This window comes from Mobula birostris, chromosome 3 (assembly GCF_030028105.1).
Source record: "Mobula birostris isolate sMobBir1 chromosome 3, sMobBir1.hap1, whole genome shotgun sequence".
Lineage (NCBI taxonomy): Eukaryota > Metazoa > Chordata > Chondrichthyes > Myliobatiformes > Myliobatidae > Mobula > Mobula birostris.
Window position 1 is genome coordinate 54,008,798 of NC_092372.1, and position 14,938 is coordinate 54,023,735.

Consider the following 14,938-nt stretch of genomic DNA (forward strand, 5'->3'; position numbering starts at 1 on the left):
TATTTATATACACACATTCTTTCTCTCTCTCTGCTTTTTCTCCCTCTGTCCCTCTGACTATACCCCTTGCCCATCCTCTGGGTTCCCCCCCCCCTTTTCCTTCTTCCTGGGCCTCCTGTCCTATGATCCTCTTATATCCCTTTTGCCAATCAACTGTCCAGCTCTTGGCTCCATCCCTCCCCCTCCTGTCCTCTCCATCATTTTGGATTTCCCCCTCCCCCTCCCACTTTCAAATCTCTTACTAGCTCTTCCTTCAGTTAGTCCTGATGAAGCGTCTCGGCCTGAAACGTCGACCGTACCTCCTCCCAGAGATGCTGCCTGGCCTGCTGCATTCACCAGCAACTTCGATGTGTGTTGCTTAGCTTTTATTATCCTGCTTTATACTATTGGCCAGTTGCCCTCATATTTCAACTTTTCCCTTCTTATAGCTTTTTAGTTGCCTTTTGTTGGATTTTAAAAGTTTCCAATCATCCAACCCCACTCACTTATGCTATCTTATATGCTCTTTCCTTGGCTTTTATGCAGTCCTTAACTTTCCTTGCAGCCATGGTTGTCCACCCCTGTCATTTGAGAACAACTTCTTCTGTGAGACATATCTATCTTGCGCCTTGTGAATTATTCCCATAAACTTCAGCCATCTCTGCTCAGGCGTCATCCCTGCCAGTGTTATGTTCTATTAGGAGGACAGATTTCACCAGTCACATTGCCTGAGAACTATCACAATGTCCCTAGATTTCATGCAGTCCCATAACACGGTTAGAAATGATCACTGCCCCTTGCCATCCTTCAGCTCTGTGTTGAAAACCACTTTGGATGAAGTACATAAGTAGGAAGGATGCAAAAACTGATCTGGATGATTCACTGACTGATTCTTGACTTAGCTACTATTTGGGTGTGCAGCAGAGGATGGAAGAATAGGAAGGAAAAAGCTCATCTGACCTCAATATCACCAATTACCTCTTTCCTTTCCAAGACACCAGGCATGACTGACACCAGAGTGCTATCTTCACATTGAAGAAGATCTAGACAATATTCTGGGCTCACTAATGGTAATTACATTTATGTCACACAAATGGCAGATATTGACCATCATCAATAAGACAGAATTTAACAATTTATTCTTGATATTTAACTAAGTTCCCACCATCAATATCCTGGGCATTAACAATATGCAGAATCTTAACTGGACCAGCATAAACATCAAGTTACAAGAGGTGGTAAGAGGTTGGATATCCTGCAGCTATCAATTTACCCCCCAATTCTCTCTGAAGCCTTTGTATCCTTTACAATATGCATGCCAGGGGCATAGAATAATACCCAATTACCTGAATGAATGAAACTAAAACACACAAGGTAAATGATTACTTATCACATGTACAATGAAACATACAGTGAAAAACATTGTTTGCATTAACAAACCAACAGACCTGACAGTGTGCTGTGCGCATACCTCAAGCGCTATACATTCCTGCGCCAACACAGCATACCCACAATGTTTGGCATGTTCTTATTATGGGGAAGGGTAGACATAACAAGTTCCGGGAACACTGGCTGTTGGGAAATATCGAGGCCCTGGTTAGGAAAAAGAAGGAAGCATACATTGCTTTTAGGCAACTGAGTACAAATGAATCACTTGGCAGGTATAAAAATTTCAGAGTAGGCTTAAGAGGGAAAGCAGGAGGGCAAAAAGATGGTTTCCAGAGATTTGGCCAGCAGAGTTAATGATAATCCCAAAACGTTTTCCAGTTACATTAACAGTAAAAGGGTGACAAAGAGAGACAAGGTAGTCTTAAAGACTATCAGGTCCACCAATATTTCGAGCTGCAGGAGATATCCAAGAAGATTTTTTATGTCTACTTCTCATGTTTAGAGAAAAATATCATGGGATGCCAAAGAAATGACGGCAATAAATAATAACATCTTGAAACATATTACAAGTAAGGAAGTAAGATTCAAAGATTCAAAAAACTTTATTGTCATTCTAACCATACATCAGCTCTGCAGAGCAGAATGAGACAGTGTTTCTCAGGGGCAGTGCAATCATAACATAACAACCACAACACTAAATGATAAACATAGCAATAAATAGTAAAACATAACAGCCACATGTCAGTTAAAATCAGTTATAAGTGTCCAGTGCAAGTTAAAAGTGTCCAAAGCAGAGTCAGGTAGAGCAGCTATTTAGCAGTCTGACTGCCTGTGGGAGGAAGCTGTTTAGTAGCCTTGTGGTTTTAGTTTTGATGCTCCTGTAACGTTTGCCTGATGGCAGAAGAACAAACAGTTCATGGAGAGGGTGTGAGGGGTCTTTAATGATGTACCGTGTCTTCTGGAGGCATCGACTCTGAAAGAGGTCTTGGACAGAAGGTAGGGAGACCCCAATAACCTTCTCTGCTCCCCTAACCACCCTCTGCAAGGCTTTTTTGTCGACAGCACTGCAGCTGGAGTACCAGGTTGTGATGCAAAAGGTCAGCACACTCTCAACCATGCCTCTGTAGAACGTAGTTAAGATGTTAGTGGGGAGTGATGCTTGTTTAAGCTCAGGAAGTGCAATCTCTGCTGGGCCCGTTTCACAATCCCAGTGGTGTTCCTGGACCAGGTGAGATTGTCTGAGATCTGCACCCCAAGGAACTTGATGTTTTCCACTGTCTCCACTGTGGAGCCGCTGATGCTGAGGGGTGTGTGCTCAGGCTGAGACCGTCTGAAATTGACGATCATCTCCTTGGTTTTGGTGACATTAAGCATCAAGTTGTTATCCCTGCACCAGCTCTCTAGGTGTTTGACCTTCTCCCAGTACACAGTTACATCACTTTTGCTGATGAGCCACACCACTGTGGTATCATTTGCAAATTTAATGATCAGGATCTCCTTGAATCTGGCTGCACAGTCATGTGTTAGCAAATCCCCAGGGCCAGACAAAGTGCATGTCAAACCTCATGGAAGGCCAGTGAAGAAATTACAGAGGCCCTCGTAGTGATTAATTTGTTTCATCATTAATCACTGGTGAAATTTCAGAAGACTGAAGGGTGGCTAAAATTGTTAGCAAAGACTGGCCAGGGAACTATAAGTTGTAGGAGTGTTTTTAGAGGGAATTTTGAGTGACTAGATCTATCATCAATTCAGCAGTCAAAACGTCATCAGGACTAATTGGCATGATTTTGTGTGTGAGGGGTGTGTCTGACAAATATTTTTGAATATTTTGATGGGGTAATTAAGGTGATAGATTAAGGTAGGGCAGTAAATCATTCAGACTTTCAGAACCAGAAGCCCCGGATGAGATCTGCAATCTGCTGAGAGCCATATCAGTGGTCCAAGTTCAATCTCCGGAAAGCCATCTCACATACAGAGGCAAATCAGGACTAAACTTGAATCACTGAATGATGCTCAACAGTTGTGGAAGGGCCTACAAAGTGAAAGGAACCGACATAGCTGACAATAAGGTTTCGCTCCCAAATGAGATCAATGTCTTTTATGCTTCCTTTGACTGTCAAAACATGGAGGAACCTTCACAAATTCCCACAGGCCCCCGATGACCCTGTGATTTCAGTCTCTGATCCTCTGAGGCCAACCTGAGAGCATCCTTCCGGAGGGTGAACCCACAGAAAGCATCTGGCCCAGATGGTCAAGTACTAAAAACCTGCACTGATCAAGTGGCTAGAGTGTTCACCAATATCCTAACCCTCTCACTTTGGCAGTGTGAGATACCCACCTGCTTCAAGCAGGCTTCAATTATACCTGCACTTAAGAGGAACATGGTAGTCTGCTTCAATGATTATGGTCCAGTAGCATTTACAACCACTGTGATGAAGTGGTTTGAGGTTGGGCATGAAACACATCAACCCCAGCCTGAGGAGAATTAAATCTACTCCTATTTGCCTATCATCACAACAGGTCAACAGCAGATGCTATTGCATTGGCTCTTCACTTAACCTTGGAACATCTGGACAACGGAGATACCTACATCAGGATGCTCTTCACTGACTACAGTTTGGCATTCAATTCTATAAGCCCTTCAAAACTAATTGATAAGCTTCTAGACCTCAATCTCTTCGTGCAACTGGATCCCCAATTTCCTCACTTTGAAGTCTCAGTCAGTTTGGATTGGCAACATCTCCACAATCTCCATCAGCATAAGTGCACCAGAAGCAATGTGCTTACTTGCCCTATACTTTTGACTGTGAGGCTAAACACAGCTCCAATGCCATATTTAAGTTTGCTGATGACAACACAGTCATTGCCCAATCAAAGGTGGTGACAAATCAGCATAAAGGAGATAGACTGAAAATCTGGCTAAGTGCTGCCACAACAAACCCCTCTCACTCAATGTCAGCAAGACCAAGGAGTTGATTTTGACTTCAAGAGGAGGAAACCAGAGGTCTATCAGCCAGTCCACATTGAGGGATCAGAGGTGGACAGGGGCATCAACTTTAAATTCCTCAGTGTTATCATTTCAGAGGACCTGTCCTGGATCTAGTTAACCATATTATCCTTCAGATCATTGAGATGGATGACAAACAACAGATCCAGCACTGATCCCTATGGCATTCCACTAGTCACAGGCCTCCAGTCAGAGGCAACCAACTACTATCACTCTCTGGCTTTTCCCACAAAGCCTATGTCTAATCCAAGTTACTATCTCGTCCTGAATGCCAAGCGACTGAACCTTCTTTGCTAACCTCCCATGCGGGACCTTGTCAAATACCTTGCTGAAGTTCATGGAGACTATGTCCACTGCCTTGCCTTCATCAACTTTCCTGGTAACATCCTTGAAAAGCTCTAAGAGTGGTTAGCAATGACCTACCATGCACAAAGTCATGCTGACTATCCCCAATCAATCCCTGCCTATCCAAATACTCATATATCTACTCTTTTAGAAAACCTTCCAGTAACTTTCCCAGAATTGATGTAAGGCTCACCAGCCTATAATTTCCTGGTTTATTCTTACAGCCTTTTTTAAACAGCTGAACAACATTAACTATCCTCCAGTACCTTACCTGTCACTAAGGATGATTTAAATATCCCTACTCTGACACCTGCAGTTTCTGAACTTGCCTGCCACAGGGTTCAAAGGAACACTTTGTCAGGCCTTAGGGATTTGCCACCTTGATTTCTCTCAAGACAGCAAACACCTCCTTCTCTGTAATCTGTATAAGACCCATGACCTCGCTGTTGTTTTGCCTCACTCCTATGGACTCGGTCCATCTCTTAAGTACAGATGCAAAAAATCTATTTAGGATGTCCCCATCTCTTATAGCTCCATGCATAGATTAGCATTCTGATCGTTCAGAGGACCAATTTTGTCCCTTGCATCCTTTTGCTCTCAATATATCTGTAGAAGCCCTTAGAATTCTCCTTCACCATGTCTGCTCAAGCACCTCATGCCTTCTTTCAGCCCTCCTGACGTCTTTCTTAAGTGTTCTCTTGCATTTCTTACACTCTTCAAGTACCTCATTTGTTCCTACCTGACTGTGCCTGCTATGCACCTCATTTTTTTTCTTAACCAGGGCCTCAATATCACTTGAAAACTAAGATTCTCTAAACCTGTTGTCATGGCAATTTATTCTGACAGGCATATACATTTTTTTTACTCTCAAAATTTCACTTTTGAAGACCTCCCACTTACATCTTTGCCAGAAAACAGCTTGTCCCAATCCACACTTGCCAGATCTTTCTGATACCATCAAAATTGGCATTTCTCCAATTTAGAATCTCAACTTGAGAACCAGATCTATCCTTTTGAAACTAATGGCATTATCATCACTAGTTGCAAAGTGTTCCCCTGCACAAACTTCTGTTACCTGCCCTGTCTCAGTCCCTAATAGGAGATCTAGTATTGTACATTCTCTCATTGGAACTTCTATGTACTGATTAAGGAAGCTTTCCTGAACACATCTGACAAACTCTATCCCAACTAGTCCTTTTTACAGTATGGGACGTCCAGTCAATATGTGTAAAGTGAAAAGCACTTGCAATAACAAACTTATGTCTCTTGTAGCAGTCAGAATTTGTTTCTCTAAATTCCGCAGACTGTTGGGTAGTGTATAATATGGCCCCATTAACATAGTCATACCTTTCTTATTCCTCAGTTTTACCCATAACTTCTCACTAAACGAGTTCCCCAGTCTGTCCTCCTGATTGAACACTGCCATGACGTTTTCCCTGATCAGTAATACCATTCCCCCTCTTAATCTCTCCCACCCTATTACGTCTAAAACAACGGAACCCTGGAATATTGAGCTGTCAGTCCTGCCCCTCCTGAAACCAAATCTCACTAATGACTACAATATCATAATTCTATGTGTTGATCCTTGGCCCTGAGCCAATCTGTCTTTCATACATGTTGCACTAAAGAATACACAACTCATTAGTTCTACCATGCTCCATCTTTTGCTTCCTTTGTCCGCGGTCTTAACAACATCAAGTACGATAGATAAAGGAATGCAGTGGATGTTGTATATTTGGACTTTCAGAAGGATTCTGACAAGTCACATGAGGCTACTTACCAAGATAAGAGCCAATGATATTACAGGAAAGTTAATGGCATGGTTAGAGTATCGGCTGATTAGTAGGAGGCAGGGAGTGGGATTAAAAAGATCTTTTTCTAGTTGGCTGCCAGTGACTGGTGGTGTTTCGCAGGGGTCGATGTTGGGACTGCTTTTTTTTACGCTGTATATCAATGATTTAGATGATGGAATATATGGCTTTGTTACCAAGTTTGTAGATGATACAAAGATTGGTGGAGGGGTAGGAAGTGTTGAGGAAACAGGTAAGCTGCCGAAGGACTTGGACAGATTAGGAGAATCAACAAGAAAGTGGCAAATGAAATACAATGTTGGAAAATGCATGGTCATGCACAGAAATAAATGGCGGACTATTTCTTAAATGGGGAGAAAATCCAAAAATCTGAAATGCAAAGGGACTTGGGAATCCTTGTGCGGAACAACCTGAAGGTTAACTTGCCGGTAGAGTCAGTGGTGAGGAAGGCAAATGCAATGTTAGCATTCATTTTAAGGGGTCTAGAATACAAGAGCAGGGATGTGATCCTGAAGTTTTATAAGGCAGTGGTGAGTCCTCACCTTGAGTATTGTGAACAGCTTTGGGCTCCCTATCTAAGGAAAGATGTGCTGGCATTGGAGAGGGTTCAGAGGAGGTTTACATCGACGATTCCAGGAATGAAAAGGTCATCGTAGAAGGAACATGTGAAAGCCCTGGGTCTACTTGTTGGAATTTGGAAGGATAGGGGGATCTCATTGAAACCATCCAAATGTTGTAAGGCCTAGACATGGTACATGTGGAAAGGATGTTTTCCATGGTGGGGGAGTCTAGGACAAGAGGCCAAAGCCCCAGGATAGAGGGATGTTCATTCAAACAGAGATGTGGAGAAATTTCTTTAGCCAGAGGTTGGTTTGTGTTCCCCTGTCTTAATCTTCCTGAAGTCCACATTTGGCTCTTTCGTCTTACTGATGTTGAGTGCAAGGTTGTTGCTGTGACACCACTCAACTAGCTGGCATATCTTGATCCTGTATACCCTCTCATCTCCATCTGAGATTCTACCAACAAAAGTTGTATCATCAGCAAATTTATAGATGGTACTTGAGCTATACCTAGCCATACAGTCATGGGTATAGACAGAGTAGAGCAGAAGGCTAAGCATACATCCCTGACATGTGCTAGTGTTGTTCGTCAGAGAGGAGGAGATATTATCACCAATCCACACAGATTGTGGACTTCCAGTTGGAAGTCAAGGATCCAATTGCAGAGGGAGGTATAGAGACCCAGGTTCAGTAACTTATCGATCAGGATTGTGGGAATGATGGTGTTATAAATGCTGAGCTATAGTCAACAAACAGCATTCTGACTTAGGTGTTTGTATTGTCCAGATGATCGAAGGCTGTGTGAAGAGCCATTCAGATCGTGTCTGCCACAAACCTATTGTTGCTTCTAAAAACACAGCAAGCATTTATTCCTCTTCTTTTGTGCAGCTGCTCTCTTTTGCTCATTTCTGATAGCATGACAGCATCGCTTTTAAAAAGTACTTTGGAACAAGTGCTCTCCTCCACTTTCAAAAACAATTGACTAATCATCAGATTATCATTCTTTCTATTGTTAATCATCTTGTTCCTTATTTGTTTTCTCCCTCTTTGTATAGTATCATTGCCATTTCTACTTGAAAGTCACATTATAATTGCAAACTATTGCAGAACACATACTGCAATCAGTTCGGACTCAAGCACAAAGAAAGATAAAGAGAATTAAAGAAATTGGTAATGAGGGAAAAAACATGGAACACAGACGTGAAAACAATTGTATTATCAGAGGACTAGTTGATCCTTTGAAAAGGTCTAAATTAAAACTGATGCTACTTTGGATTTATGATTCAAAGGACTAATTGGATACAATTGTCAAAATTAGGGAGTAATTTATTTTTTAAGCTGTTAAGAAATAGAGTCTGTTTTAAATATACTTCAACTGATGAAAAACCACACCTTTGTATTCCTTTAAAAAGTGTTATGCAGATGTGTTAATATGTAGTTTACTCTTTAAAAATTGAGAAACAGGAGTTAGATGAAGCTATAAATCATAGTTTCGTAATAATGTGACTTTATCAGACTGGGTAATAAAAAAAATTCAAGAGCAATTTTGAATCCTTGTATGCATAAGTATGTAAACAACAGATGGTGCACTTACTTAAATTGACCACATTTTCAATGGATGAAGGATTTAAAAAAATAGTTACTCACTATGACAAGATCTTATAAAAGTATCCTTGAAAGTTTAAACATTAAATAGAGGTTTGAGATAACACAGGGATAATCCAGAAGTGCTACTGTTTACTTCAGTTACACGTGCTTAGCATTCCAATTGTTTTCAATTGCATTAAAGATGTAATATATTTTTTTCTGATTGGATGATACCAAGGTAATTATCACCTATTAAGCTGTAAAGATAAGTAAATATACTTTTAAAGCAATTTAGCAATAATCTTTTGTAAAACTATATATGCTCACCCTAAATCCTCTGTGCAGCCGATCTTTCATAACACCAATGAACTCCTTGTAACTTAGTTGGTCATCTTTGTCTACATCAAAGATTTTGAAGACTGTGTTCACCAAATGTGAAGAAAGCTTGAGGCCTGTTGCCACATATACAGCACGCTTAAACTCATCTGCATAATCAAGCCACAGAACAAATTAAAATATGAACCAACTTTTTGATGATGCCAAGATTTAAGGTGTTTAATTGATAAAATTAAAAATTATAAAATTGATTTCTCTACTCTAAAGCAATTCTAAAAAAAAACACAAGGAAGATTAACTCATGTTGTATGTGTTTTACAGGTGTTAATACTTCACTTAAAAAAGTATATTACTCTGTCGAAGAGAATAATTTAATGAGCAAATGTTTGTCAAAAAGTATTTCAAGAGTCTGTGAAGACAGTAACTCCAAGCATGGTAAATGAAAATTAGGTTCAAAAAGCAATATAATTTAATAGTCCATTCTTGTTACATATACAAACAAAATAAATTTATCATCTATCGCCTGCATTCTTCGGAATCAGATTTATCGTCATTGACATATGTCATGAAATTTGTTTTGTGTCAGCAGTAGTGCTGACTAGCTGTGTACATACATCTATTGACGCTTCTGGACACATCTTCAGTGATGTTCCTGGAATCATTGGGTGTTTCAGGTCTTTCAACATCTTACAACCTCCTCCAGGTGACCCAGCCGGGGCTGATCAGACCCCAGCTTGTGTCCAGATGGCTAGCTACTTATGACTCCATGGCTCCCCTCTTTTGAGCCATAGCCATCTTGAGGCCCTCTCTGCCGCATCGGTGCTACTGTGGATGGCTCTCCTCTTCCTCTCTCCCTCGATGCCCAAAATGCTGAAGGCTCTAACTAAAGAATGGGCTACGAATCCCCTACAACCAACCTCCACTGGGAGACACCTTGCTCTCCATCCAGCCTGCTGACAGTTGCTGACCAGTCCTGCATACTTGGAGAGCTTCCTTTCGAAGGCCTCTTTTAAGCTATCTTCCCATGGGACTGTTAGCTCCAGCAGCGCCACTTGCTTAGTTGACTCAGACACTAGGACAATGTCTGGTCGCAGGGTGGTGGCTGCGATATGGTTGGGGAACTTCAGCTGCCCTTCGAGGTCCACCAACAGCTGCCAGTCCCTTGCAGAGCTCAGAATGCCTGCAGATGTTCTTTTGGCAGATATTGGCTGCTCCCCAGCTCTGACAAAGGCAATGGTCCGCTTGGAGGGTCGGGACCGCTTTGCCCACTCAACTCCTGCGCTGACGGCTTCAGGATGGTCTTCACCTGATCATGCCTCCACCTGTACCGTCCCTCACCAAGTGCCCTTGCACAGCCACTGAGGATGTAAGTAATAATAAGAAATAAAAATAATAAAAACTGCACCAGTGTTAAGTTTTGTAAGTCCAAAACATTAAACTAATTGAAAGGAAAACAAGAGGGCCGAGAGATGCAAATCTGATTTTACTTTAAGCGAGACACGTAGGTATCACATGGATGCGTGTTGACATATGCCATTTATGTACTTTTACAGATAATCCACAATGCACTATATAAACAACAAACAACAGAAAATCTGCAGATGCTGGAAATCAAAATAATACACACAAAATGCTAGAGGAACTCAGGCCTTTTTAGCATCTATAGAAAACAGTACACGGTCGACATTTTGAGCTGAGACTCTTCATCAGGACAGTCTTGTTATAAATAACAAAAACTGCTTAATCATACAATCTATTCACAATATTACATAAATGTTACTGTAATATTAAATACACAACATCCTCCCTGTTTAGCTACAAACTCTAACTCAATATAGAATGCATTTCAACTATATACACAGTATATCATATAATACAACTACTATACAAACATCCACAGCATAGTAAATTTTAAATTTTCCCAGTCAGGCCTAAAGATTTAATCACTGTGGAGGATTTCTTACTCTTGTGGGTTAACTCCTTTCCTGACAAGGGAAGCTGTGAAAACGATCTCAGGTTCTGGGCCTTCCTCCATGGTGGTTGTAAGAGTTGACTTTGAAACTGCCAGAAGTGGTTCTAACAGTTCTGGGCATCTTTCTTCTCCTTTTCCCCCGACTTCGATCCTTGCTTCTCTTCTGGCTCCTTTTTCTCTATCCTGCTCCTTTTCTTTCTCACAGCCCTTCTCTCATTCTTGCTCACATTCTTTCTTTCTATCTCTCTACTTTTCAACTTCTGTTCATTCTTTTTTCCCACCTTCCTTTTAATTCCTGCTGTCTCTTGTGAGTATCGCTGAATTTGCTAATTTTGTCCTGCTTATCCTCTTCCATTTCCATAGCACTACATCATCACCCTCTTTCTTTTCCTTTTTCTTCTTGGGAGGGTGTATTTAGTTCACTGGAATATTCTCTTAATAATCCCTCTATTGCTCCCTTTATGATCTGATCTCTCCTCTTGGTTTCCTCATTCACATCATCATCTGACAAATCATGTTTCCATATCTCATTGACTCCTTCCTTTCAGGCCATCCATTCATTCAGCTGGGATTTGGTCTTTGCACCTGCTTTTACAAGCAGCTTTTTGGCTCTCACTTGAAGTTCATGCCATAACCTTATTGCACGCAGAGTATTATACTCACAAAAGCTGAATGCTTGTAGCATTCCTGAAGCTCCTTGAACTCTCTTCCAGTTTAAAACCAAATCACATTTCTAACTTCCTGATTAACATATCAGAAGATTTTTCAGATTTGTTGCCTACAAAAACTGTTGTAGTCAGACCACTGCTTCCCTCACTTCCATGATTTCTCAGCAGCATTGTCCTTTCTTGGTCCAATATGCTTTCCAACCAGAGGCAGAGAAGTTGGCATCAACACTTGTTTGCCCTCTGTTCGACAATGATTCATGATGTACAGGATGTGGTATCATTTAGCACCTTTCTTAATTTGCTTTCAGTTGACTCTATTACAGGGGATGTGGTACTCAAATGCTGGAAGGATCTCCAATCAAGTTGTAATCAAGTTGTTTTAATACATACAAGCCCAATGTCACTTGTTGGTTGTTGTATTTCACTGTTATTAATGTCATTCCTACGGGAGTTACCTTTCTTCACTATCTTAGTTGGATATCTGCAGGCTTCAGTTTAGTATCTTTGAAAAGCTGTTCAGACTCATTTTGTGGAATGACTGTAACAGCTGATCCAGTGTCCAATTCCATTTTAATTAATTTGCTGTTCACTTCCGGTGTAAGTTATATTGCTTGTCTCCTGTTAATTGTCACATTGTAAATCTCAAGGCTACTCAGTCTTGTGTCACTCTCTTCATTATCAGATTATTCATCAAAGTGTGCAGTTTAGTGCTCCTTTTGAAACTGCAAATTGACTTTTTATCTTTTTCTCTTCCCTGTGCAGTCCATTTATTTTTGTCTGCTCAACAAGCTCTTCATATATGTCCTCCTTTGTTGCATGTTTGTAAGTTTCGCCTTTAAACCTGCATTAATCTGGTGTACATGAGTATCTGCCACAATGGTAACACTATTTGTTCAGCCAGGCCGTTTTCTGTTTAGACATTGCAATTTTATTCATTCTCGCTTTCATTCCTCACCGAAATTCAATTGCGTCTCACTCTGCTGTTTCCATTGATACAGCAATTACAAATGCATGTTTAAGTGTAAGTTGTGCTTCAGTTAGAAGCTGTTTTTGAATGCTTTATTGTAATATTCCACAAACTAAATGATTTTTCAGTGCGTCATTAGGCCATCACTGAACTGACAGTGGTCAAACAATCTCTTCAATTCAGCCATGTATGCTGAAATGGACTTCCCGTCCTTCCTTTTGATTCTGCTTATGAAACCTAAAGCATTTTGCAATCAACAAATTCTAAATTTTCCTGCATTACTTTCACAATATCATTAAAGCTCATTTCAGATGGTTTGGTTGGAGCAGTCAATCTCCAAATGATTTTCCAGCCAATGCACTCAGAAAAACTGGTATTTGTTTCTCATTAGCCATTCCATTTGATTTAAAATTCTGCTCAATCCACCAGTATCTAAAGCCCACTGCCACGGTTATGTTTTGTAACTCCAAAGCATTAAACTAATTGAAAGGAAAGCAAGAGATCCCAGTGATGCGTTTCTTAGTTTGTTTTTACTTTAAGTGAGGTGCACAAATATCTGATGGAGGCAGGGTGACGTATGCGAATTAGATACTTTTACAGATGCCTTATGTAAACAAGGAATCAAATTAATATATTTAGAATATTACTTAAATATTACATTCACAAAGAGACCATTCAAAGTCTCTTCCTGCCAAGAGTTGGTTTTATGCAGTTTCAGTGAAGAGGTGTTAATATTTTCAGGTGACATTATCAACAACTTCATGACAATTTCATCCTCTATCTCCAAAAATGACAACAGATGCTAATTAATTCTTATTATCGAGAAACGCACGCAATTTAAAATCTATAATACCTATGCTTTGAAAATAAATGCTAAGCCTAGCCAACAAGCATTTAACTATGTTTTAAAAGGAGAGGGGGTCAAGTTAAACAATTCCTTATAGACATAGTAGTAAAACAGTAAACCGGGGCTAAAAGCCATTAAAAATGCTTCACTATCCATTATTTAAATAATGCCAGTAGCCTAAACTTCTAAATAATTACACAAAGTGGTCTTTGTTCATTCAGCATAATCTTTTTAACTCTTAAGCACATAAGTTGAAAAAACATAACCTAAATTAATTGTTCCCATATTTTGTTGCTATTTGAAATGAATACAATAGAATAATAGTTTTACTTACCTTGCCCAATTGATCGATTTGCAAAATTATACATTTGCATTGCAATGGCAAAATCCTCCAAGTTATTCAAGAATTGAAAAAATGATCTGAATTCATCAAAAGTGATCCCCTAAAATGCAAATAACTTAAATATCAAGTGAACCATTACAAGACTCAAATAGTTTTTGATGTCAATTAAGAGGCTTTTAATTGTAACTGAATGGGTACTATATTTGATTTATTGTTATGGATTCCATAATCTAACACTTCATGTGTGATATGACCCAGCAATAGAAGGTTAATACTAGACTTGATGATCACACACAGAGTGAAAAAATTTTGAAGGTCAGTAAACTTTCTTCCGATTAGGTCAAAGGTTCTTTTCAGCTGACCTTTTTGACATAATTCAGCTAAAATAGCACTTAGAAAAATTACTTTTTAATGAGTGCCATGTACTAATTATTTGCTTACAGCATTTGGGAACTTCTAGTGTCAACAAACATCGCCCAATTAGGCCGACCTTTTGGTTTTTGATACCATGCATTAGAATTTTTTCATGTCAGACAACACATACCAACCTTCAGAACATTGCACAACACCATTCACTTTATTTATATGGTTTCAGGTCAAGAAAGGTAATTGAGAGTTCTAAATTGTAACTTACAAGGTAGATAAAAATAAAGATATGAAATTATTATAAAAGGAACTACAAGAGATAAGTCTCCCAATTAAATCTACCTTCAGCTTTTTAGTGTGCCTAACTAACACAGCAAAAGGGAACAAGGCAAGAAAGAATGTACATTGTTACAGATGGATTAATGACCTAGATATTAAAAATTATTTCCAAAATGCTACATTATATATTAGATACGGATCATATCTGAGTCACTTGAAAATCATTTATAATTTCTACTACTAAATTAATAACCCACATCCAGAACCACAAGTCCAAATTCTACCATAACAGATGAAATATTAACTATTTTAATATAGCTCAAACAAAACATTATATCAGTAATGGTGACCATAAAATAGACTTATAGACATGAAAACCTTTTGATTCATGAATGTCACTGAGAGAAGACAATCAGATGTCCAAATGGTGCAAAATGGTGCACTTGAGGGCAACTTCAGATATTTAAATTTAATTAAGAAAA

General features: G+C 39.6%; 1 protein-coding gene across 4 annotated transcripts in view; it reads right to left on the reverse strand.

Annotated features, from left to right (window-relative positions):
* Positions 1–14,938, reverse strand: part of micu3a (mitochondrial calcium uptake family, member 3a) — a 178,723-nt gene that overhangs the window by 15,244 nt on the left and 148,541 nt on the right. For 2 of the 4 annotated variants that reach the window (XM_072252656.1, XM_072252654.1), the window contains 3 exons: positions 13,803–13,911; positions 9,006–9,163; positions 1,451–1,572 (listed from right to left, as the gene is read on the reverse strand). In XM_072252656.1, the coding sequence (XP_072108757.1) occupies positions 1,459–1,572; positions 9,006–9,163; positions 13,803–13,911 (381 nt within the window). In that variant the 3' untranslated portion in view covers positions 1,451–1,458. The remainder of the gene's footprint in view (positions 1–1,450; positions 1,573–9,005; positions 9,164–13,802; positions 13,912–14,938) is intronic. The other 2 variants (XR_011885347.1, XM_072252655.1) reach the window with 1 other exon arrangement.